This window comes from Leptosomus discolor, chromosome 14 (genome assembly GCF_034619465.1).
Source record: "Leptosomus discolor isolate bLepDis1 chromosome 14, bLepDis1.hap2, whole genome shotgun sequence".
Taxonomy (NCBI): domain Eukaryota; kingdom Metazoa; phylum Chordata; class Aves; order Leptosomiformes; family Leptosomidae; genus Leptosomus; species Leptosomus discolor.
In genome coordinates, this window is record NC_141404.1 from 5,331,751 (window position 1) to 5,356,763 (window position 25,013).

The 25,013-nt window shown below is 41.7% G+C and overlaps 1 protein-coding gene across 1 annotated transcript; it reads left to right on the forward strand.

The window, feature by feature from the left end:
• Positions 1-368: 368 nt before the first annotated feature.
• Positions 369-24,559, forward strand: CARD11 (caspase recruitment domain family member 11). Its single transcript, XM_009959115.2, has 23 exons — positions 369-576; positions 1,205-1,342; positions 1,976-2,301; positions 3,600-3,779; positions 5,748-5,900; positions 5,994-6,119; positions 6,613-6,810; positions 7,299-7,478; positions 8,516-8,570; positions 9,822-9,937; positions 11,122-11,225; positions 13,966-14,018; positions 14,813-14,945; positions 15,516-15,717; positions 16,569-16,695; positions 17,818-18,058; positions 18,471-18,567; positions 19,656-19,751; positions 20,697-20,829; positions 21,379-21,558; positions 22,713-22,837; positions 23,679-23,794; positions 24,355-24,559. The coding sequence occupies exons 1-23, from the start codon at positions 378-380 to the stop codon at positions 24,557-24,559; spliced, it is 3,483 nt and encodes a 1,160-aa protein (XP_009957417.2). The 5' UTR covers positions 369-377.
• The last annotated feature ends 454 nt before the right edge of the window (positions 24,560-25,013 follow it).

The window sequence follows — 25,013 nt, forward strand, 5'->3', positions numbered from 1 at the left end:
TCTGAGCTCTGCATGTTCATACCCTTTCTTGCATCGCACTGTGTCCTTTACCATTACTTCTGTTATGAAGAGGGATTCTCTGACTTGTAGAGACCTTCATGGAGTTCTCTGAGCCACAGATTCATCACTAGAGAGCAATATGCAATAGTTCATAGACTCAAGATAGCACTTCTCTGAGCTGTCACTTTCCAGATGAGCTGTGGACAGGCTGCACTTCAGTTCAAACAGTTTCAATATAGGGCAAATTCAGCATTAATCAGAAGTGATTCTAAGCTCAGCCTATGTGACACGGAAGCACAAAAAAGTAGCAGGATAGAAACTGTCCAGTTTGATGTTCATTTGCCAATTGTTTCCCTTGTTAAGGAGGAGAGCCAGAGATGGATGACTGCCTGGAGACACTGAAAGATGAGGAGGAAGCTTTGTGGGAGAACGTAGAATGTAACCGGCACATGCTGAGCCGGTACATCAATCCAGCCAAACTGACCCCGTACTTACGGCAGTGCAAAGTAATCGATGAGCAAGACGAGGATGAGGTGCTTAACTCGCTTATGCTGCCCTCCAAAATTAACCGAGCAGGTAATTATTTTGTGAATGGCTACATCTTCATCCCTATCTGAACAGCGTTCTTTTGCTAAGTCTGGAGGGAGCCTGTATTAAATTACAGATTATCAAATGGAAAACCTATGTCTCATTTACAGGAGATTTAATGTAAAGGGGGGAATCTGCTGCTGCTATTTCGATAACAGTGACACTTTCCAGTGCTGTGCAGACTGGAGCTCATGGGGTTCATATTCCCATCAAAGCCTTGGCGAATATTTCAGTTAACACAAGCAGCAGCCACTGCCCTTCCCAGAGTAGGTTTTCGGCTGTCTTGCCATGCTTCACGATTTGTCACTGAAGGGTCTGCCATCCCGGCGTTCCAGTACTGTCTGGTAAAGGCTGCACTGAATAACGCATCTTTTGAAATTTCTGTTCCAGAGACCAACTTGCCCACACTCCTTCAGAATAACGATCAGCACAAACTTAAAGAATACGTGGCACTGCTTTATGAGTTCAGCTGAACTCAATTATTCAGCCAGATTTTCCACAGCACATTGCTCTGGCAGAGACAAACCTTAAGCAGATTTGACTTCAGGGATACAGTACTTGCTTCTGCTGCCCGTAGTGCTGGTATGTCACCTCTCTCTCTGTTCTCTGTACTTAGGCCGACTGCTGGACATTCTCCACACCAAGGGCCAGAGGGGGTATGTAGTTTTCTTAGAGAGCCTAGAGTTTTACTACCCTGAACTCTACAAACTGGTGACAGGGAAAGAACCTACACGGAGATTTTCCACTATTGTTGGTGAGTAGAATCAACCCCAAAGGAGCCTGTTGAAATAAGGACTATCTGGAAGACTGGGTTTGATTTTTCAGGCAAGAAATGGAAATAAAAGCTGATCTGGTAGCAGCATTTTGCAGTTTTTCAGTCCCCTTCGATGCAAAATGTCCTAGTAACAGGTAATGTATAAAGGAAAGGAACATGCTGGTTATCTGAATGAGGCTGAAGAGCTTCAAATTGAACAATAGTTGTTGCAAGAAATCTCAAGAGAAGAAACATTGGAAGAATGGACTAAATTACACTGAGGACCTACACATGTGTAGGAAATTTGAAGCATTCAGATTAATTGTACAGATTCATGTTACAAAGTTTGTGCTATTTCAACAGGCCTATCAGCTCAGCTGAAACAAGACAAACATAAAGGCTTCATATTCTAGCCAGACAGGCTATGTGCATGTACACTGTGATTCTGGTAACAGTGTGCTGTGTAATATTTGTACTGTTGCCAGTTAGCTATACAAATGTGTATGCATTTGTGCATATTCTGTACCTCTGAACATGTTCTGGGACATCACTGGCTTCTTACTCAGTTCTGCTGACCCTACTTAGTATAAAGTTACTTTATTAGGCGTTGATAAGCTGTTCAAATATTTTCAGTGGAGGAGGGACATGAAGGCCTTACCCATTTCCTAATGAATGAGATCATTAAGCTTCAGCAGCAAGTAAAGACAAAAGATGTGCAGCGCTGTGAACTCTTGGCAAAGTCTCGCCAGTTGGAGGATGAGCGAAAGCAGCTAAAACTGAACAAGATAGAGCTGCTGACCTTCCAGGAGAGATACAACAAGATGAAGGAGGAAAGGAACAACTACAATGATGAGCTGGTCAAGGTGAAAGATGAGAACTACAATCTGGCCATGAGATATGCCCAGCTGAGCGACGAGAAGAGCATGGCTGTGATAAGGAGCAGAGACCTGCAGTTAGAGGTGAGATAAATGCTCTGGGGCTGCTTCAATCAGGAGCAGCAATGGAGGATGTCAGTGGCATCCAGCGAAATGAGACCTTCTCTGAGAGTAGAAAGGTGAAGAGCTCTCATTTGCTTTGCTTATCCAGATGATTAGAGGCATCACTGTACAGAAATGCCAACTGCAGTGATGTGTATTAATGACAGATAATTTGCATACTTGTAGTGGATTAACAGAATATAACACACTTAAAATTTTAAAAACATAATTGTTCACTAAAAATATAGTTTTAGTTTTTCAGGCTCAGTAATATCTTGGGGCAGTTATCCAGGTTTGCACTACAGCTGCTGGTGGTTTATTCAAAAAGTGTCACATAGAGCATTGAAACAGCTTGAGGCCATTTAGGAAATACAAAGAAATGCTTCAAGTGCCATAAAATTCATGCTTGCATTACAGATGAGATGGAATAAACAACTACCCATGGTGGATCTGGACACTGGGATTTGGTTTTGAACCAATGATATCAGACATTTTGCCCCACTTTGTTTTTTCATACAGTTTGCTCACTCGCTCACCTCAGCGCTGCCTTCTCTTGGGCTCGACATCCCTTCCCCGCAGGGAGATCGTTTCTGGTGTGGGAAGGTTGGGCAGAAAGTCATGTCGGTTCGTGCTGTGCAGCTGCTTGCAGTGACCAGTCACAGGTGTTACTGCCAGGGTCCCCAGGCATCCCCTGGCCTTCATCCCCAAGCATCAATCTGATCTCTAGGATATTCCCCCACTTTCAAATCTTTCCTCCAGCCACAATCCTTACCACCTTCTTCCCAGGCCCCCTTCTGTCTGAAACTACTTTTTCTTGTGGGGAACCCCTCTCTCCTATCCAGAACTGAAAGCCCCTGTTTTTCCCAATCCAAATAGTCTTACGTGCAAAAGCACAATGTGTTGTCAGCCTTCCAAGTGTTAATTCTGTTTCATATCTCTTTATTTGTTGGAGGATTGAGGATGTGCCACTTTTTTTTTAGTCCAGATGTTATCAAAATTTACAACCAGCCCATACCAGTTGTAGCTAGCAAATAGCAACTTTCTGCTTGAGAGTTCAACAGTTCGATTGTGGACATTCAACACACATGCCCATACACCAAATCATCTGCTGCTTGTTCGAATCCACAGTTTAAGCTATTTTTTCCACCTGACAACACGTTTTTACCTGGAAGTGAGAGTATTTCAAAGCAGTAAATACCAGAGCTAGGAATGATCCTCTTCCTCTTCATCTCCCTCTTCCTCTTCTCTTCCTCCTTTTCACTGCTCCCTGGCTGCTCTAGATTGACCAACTGAAGCATCGCTTGAACAAGGTGGAAGAGGAATGCAAGCTGGAGAGAAACCAGTCTTTGAAGCTGAAAAATGATATTGAAAACCGACCCAAAAAGGAACAGGTTCTGGAGCTGGAGCGGGAAAATGAGATGATGAAGACTAAAATCCAGGAGCTACAGTCCATCATTCAGGTATAAAAGCAGATTGCTACTTTTAAAATTCCAGACACTTAAGCTTACCCCCCCTGCTTACTCACATGATGGATTCAGCAGGCTTCGACCACTCCTTGCCGCCAGGCACCCTCACACTTCCCCCCCCATACTGTCTGGCATACCACACGTCTCTTCACAGCCTGCCTTGGTGGCTACACTTGAGGATCCAAGTGTCTGGAGGAGGCTGTGAGAGTGGGACAGAGAAGCAGCAGGTGGTGACAGCTCCCGTGTGTTTTCAGTAAGGGACAGGGAGTTGAGTGTGTAACAGGGAAACTGGTAACTATCAACAGGAGGAGGTGGCATGGTCTTTGCTGCCACTCCTCACATCAAACTCAGCACATACTCCTGTTCCAATGCTAGGAAACGTTGGGTGAAACCTCTGCCTGCAAAGCTACAGTAAGCATAAGTGCAACGTTTGGAAAAACAGAAGGTTGGTTATACAGCTCCCAGCTGTCTGTAGTACTCCTTGTACAAACACGTGCACGAGGAGGCGTTCTATGAAAAAAAAACTTGTCATCTAATAAATCAAGCTGTACATGAGAGATTGGCTCTTTCAGGGCGCAGAGTGCAGCTGTTTAATTGCTGAGCATCCAACTCCGTGTTTTAGTCCTGCTGTGGTTCTTTGTACCAGTCTGTCACTACGAAGCTGTGTTAAATAGCCAGCCCAGAAAGTTCAGATAGTGGCTCTGTCTACCCTGTTTTAGGCTATTGTCATATCTGTGCCAAAAGGTCTTAATGAAGCAGAGGATAATAAAGGTTTCTGTACTTGGGTGGTCACTAGTTACAAGAATGCCCTGTAGAACGCTGCTGCAACTTGCACAGGGCTCTTAATGAGCCTTCGTTTGGGCAGATAGGGAAAAGGGATGATATGCAGCAGATTTAGCACTGTATTACTCTGTGAAGAGCTTAGCCAAATATTAGGATATATGTGAGAGTGCTTAGCACTTTGCTGGAAAAGGCTTATGACATTTTAAAATGACACTTAAAAAATTATCAATAGAATGCATTTCAGAAATGGCACAGCTTCTAGCAGTGCCTAACGATTCTTAGTTCTAACACAAATCCAATTCAAAGGTTGAAAAAGGGTGTAACATAGAAGGTTCTGGGAGTTCTGGTCCATGTAGAATCTCATATTAATTGAAATGCTTTTATAGCACTTAAAGGAACAGAGAAATTACAATGAAATAGCTAAAAACAGGATTGGCATTTTCCTAACTGAAAGCAAAAATAAACAAAAGGCAGTTCATTTTAGAGATACTTAGGTACACTTATAAACATTAGGTAACCAAAATGGCACTGAAATCTCAAACTTAGTCTAGGTATTTTCAAAATAAATATGCATCTTACGTGCTTGCATTTTCTGTCTTTTTCAGCTTCCATTTATAGTTAATTTTGGATGGCAATTTATTTGTTGGAGCCTGCTCTGGTAATCTTGTTAATTTTAAATCTGAAAGAAAAAATATTGCTGGACACTATAGAAAATGGAGCACTGGTACAAGCTACTCCAGGCATGTTTAATATTCTGTGAGCACAGCCCTGTAAAGCCTATGCATGCTTTAAAAATTCCGCCGAATGTTTTCTTAGGCCCTGCTCTTTGGCAAAGGATGATTTTTTTGCTCGGTGAGAGCTGATAAATAGAGAAGAGTTTTGAATGCAGGGCTTAGAGTGAAGAATTGTCACGGCATCCAAAATGGATCAAATTATAGCCAGTACAATAAAACAGTAAAACAGTTCCTTCATCAGACTATTCTGACAGCAAGACAGCCTTTATTCATCTTTTCTGACACTGTTTTAAAATATGAACAAATGTCCACCTCCTCTCCTGCTTTCCCTTTGCGATACCATGTTCATTTTCTGTTCCTCTTGCTTGTTACTGTCTTTGTTACTTTTCTCCCTGCAATACTGTTTTCTTTCCCTGGCCTGTCTCTTAAAAATGTCTTTCCTCAGGCTGACAAGCGGAGTTTGCCAGACTCAGACAAAGCCATTTTGGATATTCTGGAACATGACCGTAAGGAGGCACTAGAAGATCGTCATGAGTTGGTCAACAAGATCTTTAATCTCCAAGAGGAGATTCGTCACGTGGAGGACTTGAGAGACAAGGTGAGAAATGGAAGGATAGAAAGATAGAGTATCTCAAGCTAGTGCCCAAAAGACCTCTGAGAGCATTGGTGGTTAACAGTGTGTCATTTCCAGTATCTTGAAGAGAAGGAAGATTTGGAGTTAAAGTGTTCAACACTAGGAAAAGACTGTGAGATGTACAAGCACCGTATGAACACTGTGATGATACAGCTAGAAGAGGTGGAAAAGGAGCGAGACCAGGTATCTAATAGTTAAAATGGGGAAAATTAGTAGCAACAGCCTGTATCTCATATGTGTCGCTTTGGGGAATTGTGGGTAACTGGACCCAAAATACCATTAAAAAATAAACAGTTATGAGAAATTTCATCTTGTTGGAATTTGCATTACAGTAATTAAACATAGGTTAATATTGGGTTGTTTCCACAGCATAGCATTCTGGCAGGCAGCACTAAGATCTTAACAACAGCTACTGCAGGCGTTACATTACTGTCAAGTCATCTGGTTTGCACTCCAGAGCATTTTGCCACCAACCAAGAGGGAGCTGGAAATGAACCACCCTCATCATCATAATTTTTAATGGTACTACTGTGGCACATCCTGGTCCTAACTGCTGTGTTAATTGGTGAATGGTTACTAGTTCTGAAGTCCCTGTTCCAAACACCTTATAAACAAAACCAGCAGGAGAAGGTGTCTGGTGCCCAGGCGCGAAAGAGGTTTCTTCTCTCCACTGCAGGCATTCCGCTCACGTGATGAGGCTCAGACACAATATTCACATTGTCTGATTGAAAAAGATAAATACAGGAAGCAGATTCGAGAACTGGAGGAGAGAAACGATGAACTCCGAATTGAGGTGGTTCGGAAAGAAGCTTGCATTGTTAACCTCGAGTGCAAACTCCGACGACTCTCTAAGGACAATAACTTTCATGACCAGGTAGGGCTGAGGAAGACAGACGTGAGTTCTTTTTGTAAGACTTGCTTTTAAAAACACGTTGGTGTGGAACAGAGAGGGGACTTTTTTAATTACCTCCGTGAATTAACTGAGAAAACCTCCTTCTACTAAATTTCAGTGTTGTGAGTTCTTCAGGACAGTGGGGTTCAAGTTGTCTGTGTTGTGCACACAGCTTCTCAAAGGCTGGCATTCCACAACCTGATTTTAAATGGAAGGGAAAGAAATACAGACAGACAATTAATTTCTACACTGGGGTAGAAACTGCAAACACTTTTGAGGAACATGTCCCAGTGAACAGAAATCCCCACAAATGTCAATTTAAATTACTGGTTTGGGTCTGGAACCACATTCTGCATGAGCTTCTGGAGCACTGGAGTCACAGAAAGTTCAATCAGATTGCTCTAAAGGGAGGTGATGAGGAGTTGTACCAAACCAGTCTCAGAAGTAAAGTGTTTCCTTCTGATCTTTAGAGTTTGCCACGGAATCTACCCATTACCATTATCTCCCAGACCTTTGGGACTCCTAGCCCAAAAGCCAATGGTCAGGAAGCAGATGACTCCTCCACTTCTGAAGAGTCTCCGGAAGACAACAAATTCTTCTTGCCTGATCAAGCTCGACTCAAGAGAAGGGTGAACCTAAAGGGAATCCAGGTGTGTCTTAATACGAGGCTGGAAGGTTATAGTCCAGGGACTGTTCGAACTAAGAGACAAAATACATGTTGTGGTCATGCCTCTGAAAGTGCTGTTCTGTAAAGATAAGAATAATTTGTATATGATAGTGAGCTGCCTGTTTGTGCCCCGTGGTGATTTGCATCTTGAGGAGCAGATATAATCAGGCTTCACAGACCATTTTCTGCCCCTTCTCCCTGTTTTGTATATTCTCCTTGCTCCTGCTGTTCATTCGCATTCTTGGAGTGTTGTCAATAAATTGATTCTTTGCCTCCTTAACAGTAGTGAAAAAAAATGACATAATGCCCGAAGTCCAGCACACAAGTAACTGAAGGTGGAAAACGAAGCATTGGTGGAAAAGCTCACATCAGCTCGGAGGAATAATAGAAAGAAATGGACACAATTTAGAGCAAAATTAACTGCCTAATTTAGAATTAAATTATGGCAATTGCCTCTCACTTGAATGTAAGGAGTAGCATGAGTTAGGTCCATGATTTCCACGACTAGCTGCATTCATACAGCTATTATCTAATGCTGTATTCATGAATTGTAAAAAATATACAGTCTAACATTTGGGGGTTGGAGCTTCTCTTTTCTTTCATCTGCATTTGAATTCTCCCTGTCCTTCATAACCTTTCTGAGCTCTGACTGTCACTATTACTTATGGCAATAGAGCTGCATTTTTTACATTGCACACTCCAAAAGGATGCCTGTTGTATTAACAGCTGCCTGAGACCAGTCCCAAGGCACCCAATTCACCTTTTGTCTCTTTGTTCCCTCAGCAGAATCTGGAAATTGCAATGCATTTAGGTCAGACTTTTGAAAGTAGTTAGGTAGCTAACTCTTCTTCACTGCAGTGGTATTTAGATACCTAAATATCTTCTGAATTTTGGGTCCTGTTGTTTAAAGGAGGGCAAATATATTGCAGTATAACAGTGAAAAAAGGGGTGAAAATATCTGGTTTGTAGTGTGTGGCAAATATTCTGCATTTGTGCTGATTTTTGTCCTCTTCCTTTTAGATAAATCCAAGAGCTAAATCCCCTGTCAGCATGAACAAAACATCAGAGTTTCAAGGTCAGAAAGAGCACCAATGTCCTTATTCCTTTTCTGTTGCTTTGTCTCATTCACTTAATCTCTTTAAGTTGTTTTAACAAATATGCCAACCAGGGAAATTCATAACTAAGTCCAAGTCAGTAAAATAGACAATTTCTCTCATAGTTAACAATGTCATAATTTCAAGTAGTGAAGTGTTCTACCTGAATGTCCTCTCCATAAAAAGATACCTCCGCAGACCCACAACATTGCATCCCACAGCTTACCTAAATTTTTTGTTTACTCAATTTTCCTTTTAGTTTACAAAAATTTTAAAGTCATCGGTGTAACACCTGTACTGAAAGTCATTATACTATTCTCTTTTTGCTGGTGGAGAAATCCTCCAAGCTGAAAAGACCCTAATCTAGTGATCATCTATTGAGTTCCTTTGTCCTTCAGCAAAAGGGAATTAATTCTAAATCTAAAGCATTGCAAAGGCTGGGGGGGAGGGGGTTGACCCACCCATCAGCCAGCTGCCAAGTTGCCAAATGCGTTGCTGTATACTCATGTCTGAGCTTCTCCTAATTCCTCTTATTTATATAACACTGTTCTCGAAACAGACACCATCTTAGGCAGCACTTCCTTTGTTTGTGCTGTGCAGCAGCATGCTCCCTGCTGCACAAAATACATGGGAAACAGGGTTCCTGCTGCAAGGTATTCCATGTTAAACAGTATCTTTGGCATCAGGTAATGTGCAATGTTAGTACAATTAGAGGTGCTGAGGAAGGGAATGAGCTCACAAAGACATTCACACTATTGTGCTACCTAGGGCTGCTGGGGGATCTCAAGCTACTCGGTCTCTGTTGTGAATTTTCTGTTGTAAAACGTATAATTCAGTAAGCCAACCTTATTGCAGACTAGCAGATTCAGATGATGAAGTTAACACATAAATTAATAAAACAACCCTTCTTTAATTTATCAAATAGTATTCATAGACCTAATAAAAACATTTGGGACAGAGTTGAAAGAAAAAGTTGGCAAGAGGCTGTCCAGAGTGGTGTGCGGTTCTGTACTTTGTTGGGCAGCTGGTGGGGAAGGGAAGGGAGCCGCAGCGGCAGGACACAGGGCGCCTCCTGGAGCCTCTGTCCCGTACAGGGAGAGGGAAACAAGATAGGCTGAAATGGAAAGATAACCAAAATGTTGTCACAAATCTGTGAAAGACTCTGTATTGAAAGAAATCTGACATAATTTTCTCTGGCGTCTGTATTTTTCTCTTGCCGTCTGGGAGCGCAGCAGCCAGAGCCCAGGATGAAGATGGGGCTGATGCCAGCAATGGCCGCACAGACACGAGCTCCTCTAATTCTGTTTCCATCAGTAACTCCATCAGCAGCTGTGAAGTCAGCAAGATTGTAAGGAGCCTTCAGATGCCCCTTGCCTGTCTGCGACTGTCTCTCCTAATGTGGTTCAGAGCTTTTGCAACCCACTATTAGCGCTTCGCTAGCATCCCAGCTGTGATCACATTCAAGGCCTTGTCAGAGGCTCCCTTAATCCTTTCACCAGCATTTTGTTAGAACCATGTTATTAGCCTTTTCTAAAATCACAGAATTGGTTTATGTTTATTTAAAGATATTTCAAAGGTATTTATAACCTCTCGCTGTCTCCTCATTCCATTTCACATTTACTGTGAGAAGGAAGAGATTTTCTTTAAAAGCTGCTTTGTAACTTATTTAAGAAAATTTTCAGGGGGTTTTGAGTTCTCTAATGCTTTTCCTGTCTATAAGTAACAGTGAGTGAGAAAAGGGGTGCAGATCACGGTTGGAAATTTCTACATGCCGTAGCCAAACCATTTCTTCCCTGCTTGCTGTAGCCCCATAATCTCCTGAGGTAGATACTCCATTATACATATGTGAGCACTGACACAGCAGGACAAACAGAGAGAGAGAATGCTCTTGCAAACTGTTAATAACAAAGAACAAAACATCTTTCTAGAACACCGTGAAAAATGCTGCCCCCAGGAAATTAAAATTATACCCAGTTTTGCCAGGAAAGAACTCCCTGCCACTCGTAGTAAGCTTAGCTGGGTTAGGAATATTCTTTGGAATATCTGTTAGATATTTAGATGACTTATACTGTCTTCCCTCTAGTACAACTCAGAGTTTAGTTTCCAGTATTCTAGATTAATAATTTAATATATGGAGATTTGTATTTTTCTTCCTCATTCCTACTATTTACATATGTAAGTATACATACATTCTGCTTTTCACCCTCTTCCTCCTATATGTCAGCTGTGCAACACATACACCACACATCAAGGGCAAAGTTAAAACTGTGTGGTAGATCAGCCAGTCGTGGTCACAGAAGAAGGTTCTGTCCAGCACACAAGCTGTGCATATTGCTAAAATACTGAAATATATGAATATGAATGCTCTTGTGTGTAACATTCTGTGTATCTAGAATCAATTTTTCTTACTGTTGTGTGTGCTTCACAGTGCAGAGTACCACCAGCAACCTAGCAGGCTAGTGCTTCTCTACGTCAGAAATTACAGAACATTTGAGATAGATAACCTTTCTGATACTTTTTTTTTTTAAAAAGCAAACCCTGAGAAATCGCAATGACAGTATCATGTCTACCACTCCTGAGCCTCCAGGAAACGATTCGATAGTCCGACGTTGCAAAGAGGACGCCCCTCATTGCAGGTAGGTAGCCACGCTGGTGAGATCCGCCCAGAACCTGTTGTCACAAGGAGGAGGTAAAAAGGCCGTAGGTGTCCTCGTGTCCATCTCTAGTTGGAGAGCTTCTATTAGGCAGCAGGACTAACTTGCTAAAGCTCTCAAGGCTGAAGTCCTTCATCCCTCATTTTGTCCCAAAACACTCGGGAGTCTGTGGTAGTTCAGCTGGGATGAATGACACAGCGATACCGCTGCAGCGCCGACTTTGTTAATGTACATGATGAGAAACAGTACTGAACTGACCAGGCACCAGTGCTACTGGAGTGTGCTCTTCCTTTGTAGATTGATACAGCTTCATTTTTTCTTCTCAGCTCCACGCTGCCTGTGTCAGTGTCCCTGTCCTTTCCCCTTCCCTCAAAGCCCCTCCTTCTCCTCTGTAAGCTGCCAAAATAGAGCAGAGCTGTTTGAATGTCTGTGAGGAATGGGGAGGGGCGGAGAGAAGTGGAGGAGAGAGGTGGTTTTTGTCAGGCTGGGGGCTCTGTATCCCAGCATAGCGATGGGGAGAGAGAGATGCATTGCCCTCTGCTTCACCTTCTGCTGCAGCTTCCACTTCTGTCGGGTCATGGCCCTGCGGACTTCCCCTGCGAGTGAAATCAGATCGGCTGGGGAATGGGAAGTTAGTGGCAGGAAGGAGAGAGACCTTGCTTGCCTCACAGTCCCTAAATGGCACTGACCCCTTTTCTGAAAGGTTTATAGCAATGGGATAATTTGACCCACTGTTTTGGTGTTGGTGTCCATAGCATCAGTGTTTATATCAGCAATATCAGCAGTTACAACACATTCCCTGAAGGTCCAAAGCAAAGGAAGAAAAGAACAAAGCCCAAGCAAACCAATTTAGAAGAAAGCAATATATATGGAGGGTTTAGATCTTCATTAGATCTGTTTTTTAGACCTAATCTTTATCAGAACTTTATTTAGATTTTTAATGCTTTTCAAAACAAACTCATCTCTGGCAGACTGCCACTTTTCCCTCTCTTTCTCTGTGTAAAGCTTTGCAAGACAGATTTCCACTGAGGGCATCCTCAGCTAGTTCTCTCACATAATTTTCTAGGCTGCTGAGGATTTAGGCAGAGCTTATTCTAGTCTCCATTAACTTCTCCTATATTGTCCTCCAAACCCCTTTTTCAAGCATGTTGTGTTAAGTCAAGATGGAGAAAAAGGGTTGTTTTATTAATGATTTGAATGTTTCATGTTTCAGGTGCTTAACTTGAAAAGCCTTTGGCATGCCTGGACATTTCAATATTTGCAGTATATTACAGAATGCAGTAAAGATTACATGGATATTATTCATCTTGTGGACTTACTTCACTACAGCTCTGACTATATCCTGTTCCATCTGTTAAGGCATTGGAAGACTGAGCTGTACTGAAATCTGAAAATTTTCCTCATATTAGATACCCTTTCTCACTGACATGTGGAAGGAAAGGTACCCTGGAGCAAGGTCTGAATGTGGCCTTACTTTGCTGAGCCAATAATCACTAAAGTCAAGGATCCCAAGAGCATGCCCAAAAGTTCACTGTAGTTTATAACTTTATAATTGGCCTGCTAAGGTTTTTTAATTTGTTCATGAACATAATCCAAAATAATTGCTATTTGCATGCCAAGTTGCAGGTTTCACTGTTCATCTGATCTTGATTTGTGTGAAAAAAGTGAGATCATAATTTAATGTAGGAAAATATATATTATTTCTCTGCTTATGCATGGTATAAAAATAGCTGATTCTCTCCAGACTGGCTGCAAAAATTCACCCTTCACCTGAAGCCAAATATGAGGAATATCAGCTCCACAGGAGACCTACAAATCATTCTGAATGGGAAAAACAACAAGCTGTTATTTAAACAGCTTTGCAACCAAAGGACATGCTTTTATGAAGTTGTTCTAGTGAAGCAGACAGATCACTCACTTGTTTGGACATCCCCAATATCCCTTAAGAGTAAGATTTTGGTAAATTTTAATGGTTTGTTTTTAAGGCCAACAAATCTAGTCACCCTTAACAGGAAAGGTTGTGTCAGTGGGAGCTGGACTGGGACCAGAGCTGTGGCATAAGGGTTTCTCTGCAAAGTCTTGGTACATCTTGCCATTCTGTTACTGTAGGTATCTGAGTAGCCATGCAAAGTACCATTAAGCCGTTATAAAATGCTTCAAGTACTTTACATCAAGCAGGTAAATTACTCCTTTACTGCTGCACCTCAGTCACTTCCCTTGCATTCGCTCTGTCCATCAGTGAGCTTCTGACATTTTTGATCTATCATGGAAAAAACCCATGCTGCAGTATATATACAGCAGACATTATGCAACCATTTATCTCCGTGCTGAAGCAGGTGTGGTGTAAGTCACACGTATGAGACCATCAGTCAGCAGCTTCCCTTTGTCTTCAGCAAAATCTTCATTCCCTCACTGCTGTTAGCAATTCTTCCTTCTGAATCTTCTTGCTGCTACACATGCTTCCCATATTGGCTGACACATACTGTTTTCTTGCCATCTTCCTACATCTTTCCCAGCCCACAAGTATGTTACTTACTTATTTTTTTGCAGCTGTGCCATTGTCTGATGCAACACCTCCAGCATCTTTCGTTTGCACAGAAAAAGTTCCTCCTTCAGAATTAATGAAATCTGCTGAAGTCGGAAATCTGCTGAAAACTGGAAAATGAACAGCTTTCTCTCTCTCTCTCTCTTCCATTATCTCATGCTTTGTTTTTAATTCCAGCCTGGCTGAAGAGGACAATGACAGCTTTGGATATGATGCTTTGGAGCTAGATGGTAAGCAAGAAGATATCACGTATATAGTTTAAGTGGGATCTATGTGATTAGCTCACCAGATACAGATACTGTCAAATAATCAACTCCTGGTCTAAACAAGATGGGACACATAGTCTGAGAAAAAAATCAAGTCAGTTCATCACAACAAGAAAACAAAAGGTCAACTAGTGGTGAGAATGAGAAAGCAGTTATTCCTGAAGAACTATGTGGGAGAAGGATTAGACTGAATGAATAGATGGAGGGTGCTTGGCTGAGGGTTGCAGGTTAATAAGAAGACCTCCAGCCTTAAAATGAGGAAAGCAGCAAACAGAGGGGAAAGAGTAAAGAAGACAGAGTCAGGCTCTTGTCAGTGCTACCCAATGGAATTAAAAGAGGCAATGGGCACAAACTAAAGAACAAGCAATTTCATTTAAACAGAAAAAGCCTTTTAATGTGGTGGTCAAACACTGGAACAGAGTTGTCCAGAGAGGTTGACTAGTCTCCATCCTTGGAGATACTCAAAATCCCACCGGACAAGTCCAGAGCAGTTTCCTCTAGCTGACCCTGTTTTGAGTAGAGGGTTTGACTAGACAGTCTCCAGAGGCCCCTTCCAACTTGCTGTTCGGTGAGAGTGATAAGGTAGGTGCAGTAAGCAAGACTGACATTTCTTGCCATGGCCGGTGGACATAAATCATGCTTCTGCATCAGGAATTCCCTCCTTCAGCTTTGGCTGGGATCAATCAAACATTCATTTCCCCTTTTCCATCTTTATCGCTCTATCTAGAACTCATTTTCATTCTCGTTACTCTTTTCAGATGACAGTCATGAGAGGCGGTCACATGGAGCTCCTTCAGTGCATTCTTCCTCTTCTTCTCATCAGTCAGAAGGCCTGGATGCCTATGAGCTTGAGCATGTCAACTCCATATTTAGAAAATTCTCTCTGGAAAGGTATTTGAGATGCCAGTTTACCCACCATAGACAGAGACTGAGAGGAAAGGCTACTGTGGTAGAGGTCCTTCATTTGTCTACTAGTTGCTGAAGATATAATGGCAAGAATATGATGTCACAAGTTATTTGACACAAATATCTCATGATACTGTGCTAAGCCTTTACTTCTTTATGTCAGCAGCAGTATAGCCTGTTATTTTGGAGCCCTTTCATATCCTGTAAACCAATGAAGGTCATCCTAAAATTTCAAAAACTTCAAGGCAAACAAAATGTTCTAGAGGCTTAAATTTGTCCTTGTGATCTTGTTATCTTGCTGCCACAGGTTGCTAGGTGAGGTGCTATTATCCATCTGAGTTACTCAGTCATGTCAGAGCACTTGAAGCTATCCAGATGCTCTTCTCCAGAACTTAGGCAGTAATGAGAAGTATTTCTTTTAGAGTCCTTAGATCCTAATGCTTGATAACACTAAAAGTTTGTTGGTATGTGTCTCATTTAGCATGCATGCATTTAACGCTGAAGTGGTAGCTAAAAGCTGAGATAACTAACTGTCACTTCCTTTCGTGAACACAGACCTTTTCGTCCCTCTGTCACATCTGTTGGTCGCATTAGAAACTCCTGCCATACTATCCAGCGCGTAACACTGAATGGAGACAGTCTCAATGCAGAAATCACTCTTGTTGGGGGTAACGATAAAGGGAGCTTTATTAGCTCTGTCAAGACAGGATCACTGGCAGAGAAAGCAGGCCTTCGGGAGGGACACCAAATCCTACTGGTGAGCATCAAATAATCACCAAACAGTACTGGATGTCTGTCCACCTACATGCATGCACACTCACCAAAATACTTTCCTTTGTTCCTTCTTTTATCTTCTATTACTGACAAAGCATATGATTCAGAAGAAAATCTGCTATTAACTATGAAAATATGGGAGAATAAATAGTATTTATGGTCATCCGACACACGCACACACTTTCGCACTTTACAGTAGCTCTGCATGGAAGAGACTGGGGCAGCTGATGCTTTCTTTAATGCTGTGTCACACAGTACAGCCCCTCTGAAAAGACTGGAGTGGGTTTTGTTCTCAACTTCCTAGTGCCTTCCTGCCTGAAAGGAAATTCATGCTACTTAGCTTAGCATGATGGCTCCTAAACCGTTCCTTAGTGGCCTGTCTGTGGGCTGGACATGTCAGGAACAGAAATGGATACAGCTGCAATACGAATGGGAAGAAGGGCTGCACAGCTGCATAGCTGTCCCTGGCATCACATAAGCAGGAGTTCAACAGTGATTCTGCAAAGTTGCTCGTTGCATAGTTTTCTCCCCGTTGCCAGTGTTCCCAAACCATTTTCCTATTAAAATGCTTCCAAGGGGAAAAAAATCCCCACAACTTATATTCCTGCAGTACTTACTACTGAGAAGCCTGGGATTGTCAAAAAGCTGCAGTTCTGTTGACTGCTATCATTCTTAATTTGAGAGAAAAGAATAATTAGAACATAATCTGCATCCTGATAGCGAAGTATCTGCATTGTTTAATCAAAAAAAGATTAAACAAATCTTAAAAAAAGAAAGTGTGATTGACTCAGAGATTGAGCCCGCACTGGAGAGTAATATTTCTTTCATATCTAGTTGGAAGGCTGCATCAAAGGGGAAAATCAGAGTGTTCCCTTGGATACTTGCACAAAGGAAGAAGTTCACTGGACAATTCAGAGGTGTAGTGGCCCAGTAACACTCCAGTATAAATCAAATCATGAAGGTAAGACCAAAAGTATTTCTCATCTCAGATAGTCCCAGGTCTATTATACTAACTTGTCTGGATGAGAATGACAGAACCAGAATATCCTTTGTATTGGTTTAAATCTGAAGCAGGCCCACTGGTGTTAATTATAACTACTCTGTGTAACTGCTCCAGCTTTTAGCTTTGTGACTGAGAACAAAAAAACCTCATATGCTTGTCACTACAGGACTCTGAAGAATTTACATGGTGGGCCAATAACGACATGGCTCACAAAACACATTCAAGCTTATTTTTATGTACAGTGTTCTGTAATACAACGTGATGAGCTGAATCATCTTTATCCAGCTGAAGTCGATTTAGCATTTACCTGATGGAGTTGCCCTGTTTATTACCTTTGTGGCTTTATCTTATCTTTAACAGCTGGAGTTCATGTGTGGTGAACAGAATTTGATTTTAGTGTTCATGGCCTGTAATGATAACTTCAGGTTATGGATCAAAAATTACGTTCCAAAATCCATTTTTTACTGGTGTATATAAATTTGTGGGGTTTTGTGGGTTTTTTTAATGCTGGTGAGAGAATTTCAGCTGCATAGATCACACAGGAAGTGATGTCTTTGATTTTCTTTGATGTTTTCAAAGGTAGGAAAGACTATTGCAATTTTTTTGAGTACCACTTAACTGCAGATAAAGCGTGTTATAGATTGTGGGAGTGCCAATTAGAGCTAATAATAAAGGGAATAGCTTGTCATTAAAATTGGTGGCAGAACTCAAGCTGTACTTACAGGATAGAGCTATAGCTGTGTCTGCATCTTTGCTGAGAAGTCCTCTGTTTCACAGGTCATGTGTGGAGTACTGAAAATGGAGTTACCCAAAAGTTTCATTATAGTGAGAATATTCTCACAGATTCTGATACCAGCAGCATGAGCTGTTTCTGACTCAATGCCCCATTAGTATCTTTAAGGTCCAGGCCTGTAACCTTGTTGTAACTAGTGTAACTGGCACTCTGGAAGTATAAACCCCCTCTCAGAGGAGCCTCAGAAGTTTGTGCCATGTGCCTCTCCCGGAGGATGCCCAGGAATGCAGCAATCCTGAGGGCTGACCAGTAGCGATCTCGCTTCACCCCTTCCTTCGCTGCTGCAGGTTACCGGAAACTGCTGTCAGAACTGGAAGAGGGGCTGATCACATCGGGGGACTCGTTTCATATCCGCTTGAATCTGAACATCTCCAGCCAGCTGGACTGCTGTTCCCTGTCAGTGAAATGCGATGAGATTGTTCACATTCTTGACACCATGTACCAGGGGAGGTGTGAGTGGCTGTGTGCCAGAGTTGATCCGTTCACCGACAGGGACCTGGAAATGGGGACCATTCCCAGCTACAGCAGGTGAGTGTAAAACTGAGTGACCACGAGTGAGAGCGGTGCTTCCGTAAAGAGGGAAATTAATAACTGCTGTAGGAAAGAGGCATATGTCTTAATTTTTGAGATAAGGCCTGGTAATGCTAAACTGTAATATGAGCTATAAAGCTTTAGAAAGGAGACTCCAGATGTTACCTGAAAGAATATTGTGGGTTTCTCAAAAAGTATCATAGGAAAATACGCCACGGAGATTCTTTAATCCTTAACTGCGCTGCAGGCCTGCTCATTATTTTGTTCCTGCATTTACGGTGTGGTTCAGTAAGTCCTTGCTGCTCTTTCTATTTAATCTTTTCTGTAGGTGCAGACCCATTGCAATCCAGCTTTCTTCTGAGGGGTTTCAAAGATATCTTGATCTATGTGATTCCATCCTTTCTTTCAGAGCCCAGCAACTTCTTTTGGTGAAGCTGCAGCGGCTGATGCACAGAGGAAGCAGAGATGAGACAGAAAGCTCCTACAATACCCTTCGGGCACTCCGGGTAAGCATCTACAAACAAGGTCTTTTCAACACCTGATGCTCCACTGCCACTTGTTGTTCATTATGTTGATTTTACAGAAAGTCCTGTTTACACTCTATGTAGGTTTTGATTGCGACAGGCAATGGGCACCTTACGTTTGCTTTAAATAATATTGTCCCTGGCAACGGACCTAGTTCTGGCACGCTATTAACCCTTCCAGCTATGGAGTGTGCTTTAAAATTCTAGTATCTGTTTTGTGTCTTAGTTAATCCTTGTCATTCTTCTCTGCCTGTAAGCCTCTAATGCATCTTCATATCCACATGAGGAAGAAGCTGTGTCCTTGGAGTTAATAATCAGAATTATTTCTCTCCTACTGTGAACAAGCATCTAGTCCACAGAGCTATCATTGTCCCATATTAGAAAGACCTGCCTCTCCCAATCTACATGCTATGGAGAGAGGTGGGGTTATCAGGTCTTCACACACAACAGCTCTGCCGATTTCTCCTTTTCCCTCAGTGAAAGTAATTCGATTTTTCTTTCTTCAGACCCAAGAATTCCATCTTTACATAATTAAAAACTAACTTCCTGGTGTATTAGTTACTGTAAGTTATTTTTAGAGCCTGGGAGACATACATGCTTCTAACATTTGCAGAGACACAGTGTTGTATTTGATTTCAATCAAGGTTAAGTGTCATGCATTCCTTCTGTACTCCAGTCCCTGCTGATCAAAGGAAGAGAGATCACTGGAAGAGATGCTAGTGAAAGCAAAAGCTTTGCATGCTATTTCTTGGTGCAGAAATGACCTCTTTCATAAGCTGTGATGAGCACTCTCCTATGAAGAAGGGAACATAGAAGAGCAGTAACAGAAGCAGTGTTTCTCAGCATGGGCCATGCTATGTCTACAGTTTGCTTAGAACATTGTATTTGGGATAGATATCAATCAATCAGTCACTGTCCCTTTTATTGGAAATATAAAATACCTGCTTTTGCTTGTTCTGTTTCTTGAATGCTGTGATTAAAACAAAAAACAAAACAAAACAAAACAAAACAAAAAAAGAAAAGGAAACAACAGGGAGGGAAAGAAAAATTCCTGTGTTATTTTTTACTAGAATACATTGCAGCCAGAGGAGCCTGCCCCACAGAACGACCCAAAAACCAGCCCTCGCCTATCCAGAGCAAGCTTTCTTTTGGGCCAGATATTACAGGTAATGAACTTCAAATCCTCAGTGCAATGTCTAAAATAGTGGATCTGTACAGCAGATATTCTCAGGCTATCCTAATTTCCCCAGAAACCCCACCTCAGGTATAGAGGTTTTATTGGGATTCATTCCTATCAAAACCAGATTTAATATATGAAAAAGTTCAATAGGTTGTGTGTTCTAACTGCTCTTGTGACGTGGGGTGTTTATTTCTAAGTGCATGCCTCCCATTACTGATGTAGCTTGATGAATGTAACATATCTGCCATCAGAGGCTGAAATGTGTTTTGCTTGAACCATAAGGACAAATCCATTGGGCTAGACCGAATCCCCAAGTCTCTGTGAGATAAGGCTCCTTCAGAAAATAGTCTTTTAATTGTAGGTCAGTGACTCTGAGCATGACGGAGACTGTGGCTGAAAGGTAAAGTCTTGTGAAGGAAGATGGCTGTGAAGGTTAGCAAATATACAGGAAGAGGAATTAATATTTGGATAGAGGAATAGTTGGGTGGGTGAGGAATGAGATCTTGAAGGCTATTTCTCAGTGTTAAAATGTGCCATTTGGGAGGTTTTAAGTTTCTAGTACAGCAAAGAAGAGGCAGAGTTTTGGGTATAACCTGTGACACATTTGTGCAAATACTCAAAGCGGGTATGTTACGCTGCTGTAGACACATCAGTGCTTGTACTGGTGATAGCAGGGAGCTCTGCAAAGAAAAAAACATGTCGCTTAAGAGCAGAGAACAAAATAAGAAATCCCAAAGGGGATTAACAAAGGCTCTGAATCAGATCTGTGATATTTAAAGAGCCTTAGAATTCAGTCAACTGATCCATGGAGTCTTGTCTTTGATAACATAGGTAATTCAGATATCGTAGATAACAAGTGTGGGCTGATGAAGACATGTGAGAATAAAGAATGTAAGAAATGAGGGTCAAATCTCTTTGTTCACCTTTTCAGTTTGTCAGTAGGTCTGAAAACAAATATAAGCGTATGAATAGCAACGAGCGAGTCCGTATCGTCACTGGCTGGCCCTCTGGTATGGCACGGACCTCATCTGAAGCTAAGAAGCTGTTGCCTGATAAACTGGAAGGTATGGATATAAAATAGTAATAGCTTTTACACACATGGCACTGATATAAAGGTCTACATAGCAGCATGTCTGTGAAAAATGTCATAGGTCTTTCCTATTATGAGTGTCTGCGGTCCACTCTGTGCAAAAGTTCAATAGCATTTGTGACCAAAACTGATTTTGCTAAACATGCTTGGGGCACTAACCCTTCATGAGCAAGCTTAGGTCACTGAAACTTCCTGTTTCGTTGGCAGTTCTTCCTAGGTGCTTTCTTGCTTTTTGTCCGAAAACATTTAACTCGAAGTAAACCAAGCTAATGAGCAGAAAGATTCTCCAAACAAGTGTCCTGTTAAACTATGAAATAATCTCTTGAAAGCTAAAGGCACTTGAATTATTTAGTATTAGGTTGGACATCATACTGCTGGTATTTAGTAAAGACAACCCTGGCAAAACAGAAGGGAGGACCAGTATGACTAACCATGCCATTTCAGGTTCATGTGTTCCTCCTCCTTTTTCTCCAAATACTGATGGAGAAGAAACCAGAGGATAAATGTCTTGTTCTTTACTCAGATTTGGATTCCGAAAGTGAAATCAATAAGAGGCTCAGTCTGATCCCTTATAGCTTGGTGAGACCAATCCACTGTGAGCGCAGGCGCCCCATACTTTTCACTCCCACCATGCTTGCCAAGACCTTGGTACAGAAGCTTCTCAACTCTGGAGGTGCCCTGGAATTCAACATGTGCAAGCCAGGTAACGGGATAGAAGAGGACCATGACTGTTAACCCCCAGCGTTGCAAATATGAACATACGCATGCGCGCACACGTAGAGGCACACACATGTGATAGTTGCTTGAGGTACTTTGAGTCACATCAGAGTTATGTGTAGCTATAAATCCTGCTTTTTGAGAATATCTGAGATATTTGAATGTTCTTGAGACAGCCAGTGCACATGGTTATGAGATTCTGTGTCTATGAATATTATCCATGTGTATGCTGTGTGGTTGCTAGGATGCCCCTGAGAGACTGAAATGCTGTGAGTGCTCTTTCTGTTTGCATACTGTTTGCATACTGCATATCTAGGCAATGTGAAATTTTGATTAATTTGTTTCTAGTATTTGCTATTATGAGGAATATCTTCCCTAGAGCGACTTTAGGTTTCTAACTCATCCAAGGCTGTGAAGATTGTGCATTTGATCTACTCGAAAGACTGATTTTCTTCCATGTTAAGTATTTACTATTAAAGCAATGTGCAGTACCGTGATTGCTGTAAGGCAGGATTGTATACAGCACAGCATTAAACATAGCTGACGTTTCATTTTTACACTAGTATTGAATACCCACAGCATAATATGCAGTCTTACAGTTATCCAGACAGAGAAACTGAAAAGTTAAGTGTTATAATAAATATCCCCTGTCTTGCAACATAAAACAAAAGCTTTGATGTAGAGCTGCAATTCACAAGGGGGCCAGTATCACACACTGCAACCTAAGCCAAATTTTCTGAAACTTTAAACACAAACGTTGGAACACTAAATCCTTGTTTTAGGAGCCTATACTGAAGAGACCTTCTTTTTTTAGCACTTCTCAGCATCCTCCAGCCCTGAAATGTTACTATATAACATTAGGTGCTGGAATTGTATTTACTGTTTTAATTTAATGCCTTCATAGTGTTGTAGTAATTGCCGAAGGACTCATTGGTGCAGGATACAGCTGAGATGCTCAGCTGTGATCAGATTAGGATTTAATTGAATTCAATGGAAGAAATGAGGCAGCTGTTAAGACGATTCATTGCTCGCCTTCTTTCCCTGAACCATCCTTACATCCTATGTGAAGTACTGCTGGTAGTTTTCTAGGTGTTCTGTCGTTGTAATCTTGATTTTGTCCTCACCCACTTCTCTTTCCAGATATTGTAACAAAGGAAGAGTTCTTAAGGAAGCAAAGAACGGAGACTATCATCTTCAGCAGAGAAAAGAATCTGAACACGTATGAATGTATTGTACCTGCCAATATTGAGGCTGTCACTGCCAAGGTGCTTAGAGTGCTCTGTACGCCTTCGATAGGCTGTCTGTGAATCTGTCTGCAACGTGCGTTTCTTCTTCAGTAAGAGACTGACCACTTTACGGTTGCATATTCTCTCTCTTGCCCACCTTCAATCTCAGATTTGTATTTGTTCCCCCAAATGGTTTTTATTTGTGCTCTTGCTTTTCCTTTCCTTTTCATCCTCAGCCATATGCTTTTATATCCTCACTCATTCCCTGGGATGACCCACATTGATGCAGCAAAATATCCTTTCATTTTCTATGCTCTATCCATTATTCAGTTCCTTTTCATATCATAGTGTATATGAATGTGTGAGAGAGTAAGAGATACAAGCACCTAGACAAAAGAAAGGATGGCCTGAAACACAGACACGGGGGTGTACAGTGCTAAGATAACAATGTCAGAGACGGGGATCTTATATCAAGTAGAGCAGATTTGATGCACAGCATGGAAAAAAGGAGAATTAAAGTGATGGTTTTTTTCTCTCACAAGTAGTTGCAATAGATGTTCTCTCTGAACAAAGAGCAAGTATATGTGTTTGTGTATATATGTAAAACAGTTATTTTACCGCTTTTCATCTTTAGATCATTCCATTTCTACTTAAAACCTTTTCAGAAAGCTATTAATCTCAGCTGCTAAATTTGACTGACTAGTTTTAAATCAGTAGGAGGAGTTTGGACCTTAAATGTGTACTTGATTAAAAGGTTTTAAATAAGTACAATGGTAAATGGAGAGCTTTTCAGCTGACCCCATAAGGTATGGATACCTTTATCTCAAGATTCCACAGCAGTGAATGTTCCTTTGTGACACTGTTATGACTTTGTTTTTAGAACAAGCATTGTCTCCTGGAAGCTGGAATAAGCTGCACAAAGGATTTAATCAAAGCCAAGATATATCCTATTGTTCTCTTTATCAGAGTCTCAGAGAAAAACATCAAGAGGTTCAGGTAACATATCAAACCTTTTGCATATTTGATATTCCGTCTCATTCAGTGAATAATTCTCGAGTCAAATAATGTTCTCACTGAGAGAAATAAAGAACCTCTTCTCTCTTCATCTGGTGCTTCTATGTGCACTATTTCCTCCCATGACTCCTCCCTAGAAATCTTACAACCAGAGGAAGCAGGAATTCCCCAAATCTAGTACTCTTTCACTGTCACTGATACCAGTGAGCATTGTGGGAGGAGGAGGCTGAAGAACATGTGGTTTTCTCCGTGCTCAGCACTCCCACAGCATTTTTAAGGCAATGCTAACTGGAAGAGGAAAGGTCGTAAACGCTTGCCCTCTCCCTACGTTCAGTCCTCTTAAATTGTTTCCCCAGAGCAAATATTTTTCCCTGGGGGCAGCATGGGGGTAAGGGGAGGATAGACCTGGCGTAGCTTTATTCTCCACTGCTTTTATTGCTTGTATATAGTCAGTAGAAAATAAATTCTTGATAGGACAGCTGGGACTACAGGATTAACTTAAAATCTAAGACATTTATTTTTGGTCTGCTCATTTCATACAGGAAACTATTGCCAAAGCCTGAGACTGAAGATGAGTTTTTGCGTATGTGCCGCCTGAAGGAGAAAGAACTGGAAGCACTGCCGTGTCTTTACGCCTCTGTAGAGGCAGATGCATGGAGCAGTATTGAAGACCTTATCCGAACAATAAAAGACAGGATTGGAGAAGAGCAGCGTAAAACCATCTGGATAGATGAAGATCAGCTATAAAAACACAATACGTAAAACAGAGCTCTTTGGTGACACAAGGACATGTCCAGGTGGAGCAGGGGCTTGCAGAATTCTCTGATGAGGTGCCCAGCGCTCACTCCTGCTTCACTCTTGCTGGCTGGGGACTTTCTGCTGGCAGAACGCATGTATGGAAGGAACTGGAGCTGAGTTGAATAGCCAGTGTCTCAGGCGCTGGGGTTCTAGGATATGGGCCAGACCACAGCCACCACCACACCTTCTGACCCACCAGCGTCTCTTAATGGACAGCAGCTGTTTAACATGTGAGAAGGACAAAGATCTTGAGAGGGAGCTTGGGGTAATTTATTATGTTAAAAATATGAATCTCATTTGGCTCATTGAAAACTTCCGATGAGGCCAGGTGAGTGGAATCTAAGAGGAATAAAGTACAGGGATTGGGCTAAAGGAGATGGAATTAAGATGTGCCCCACACACC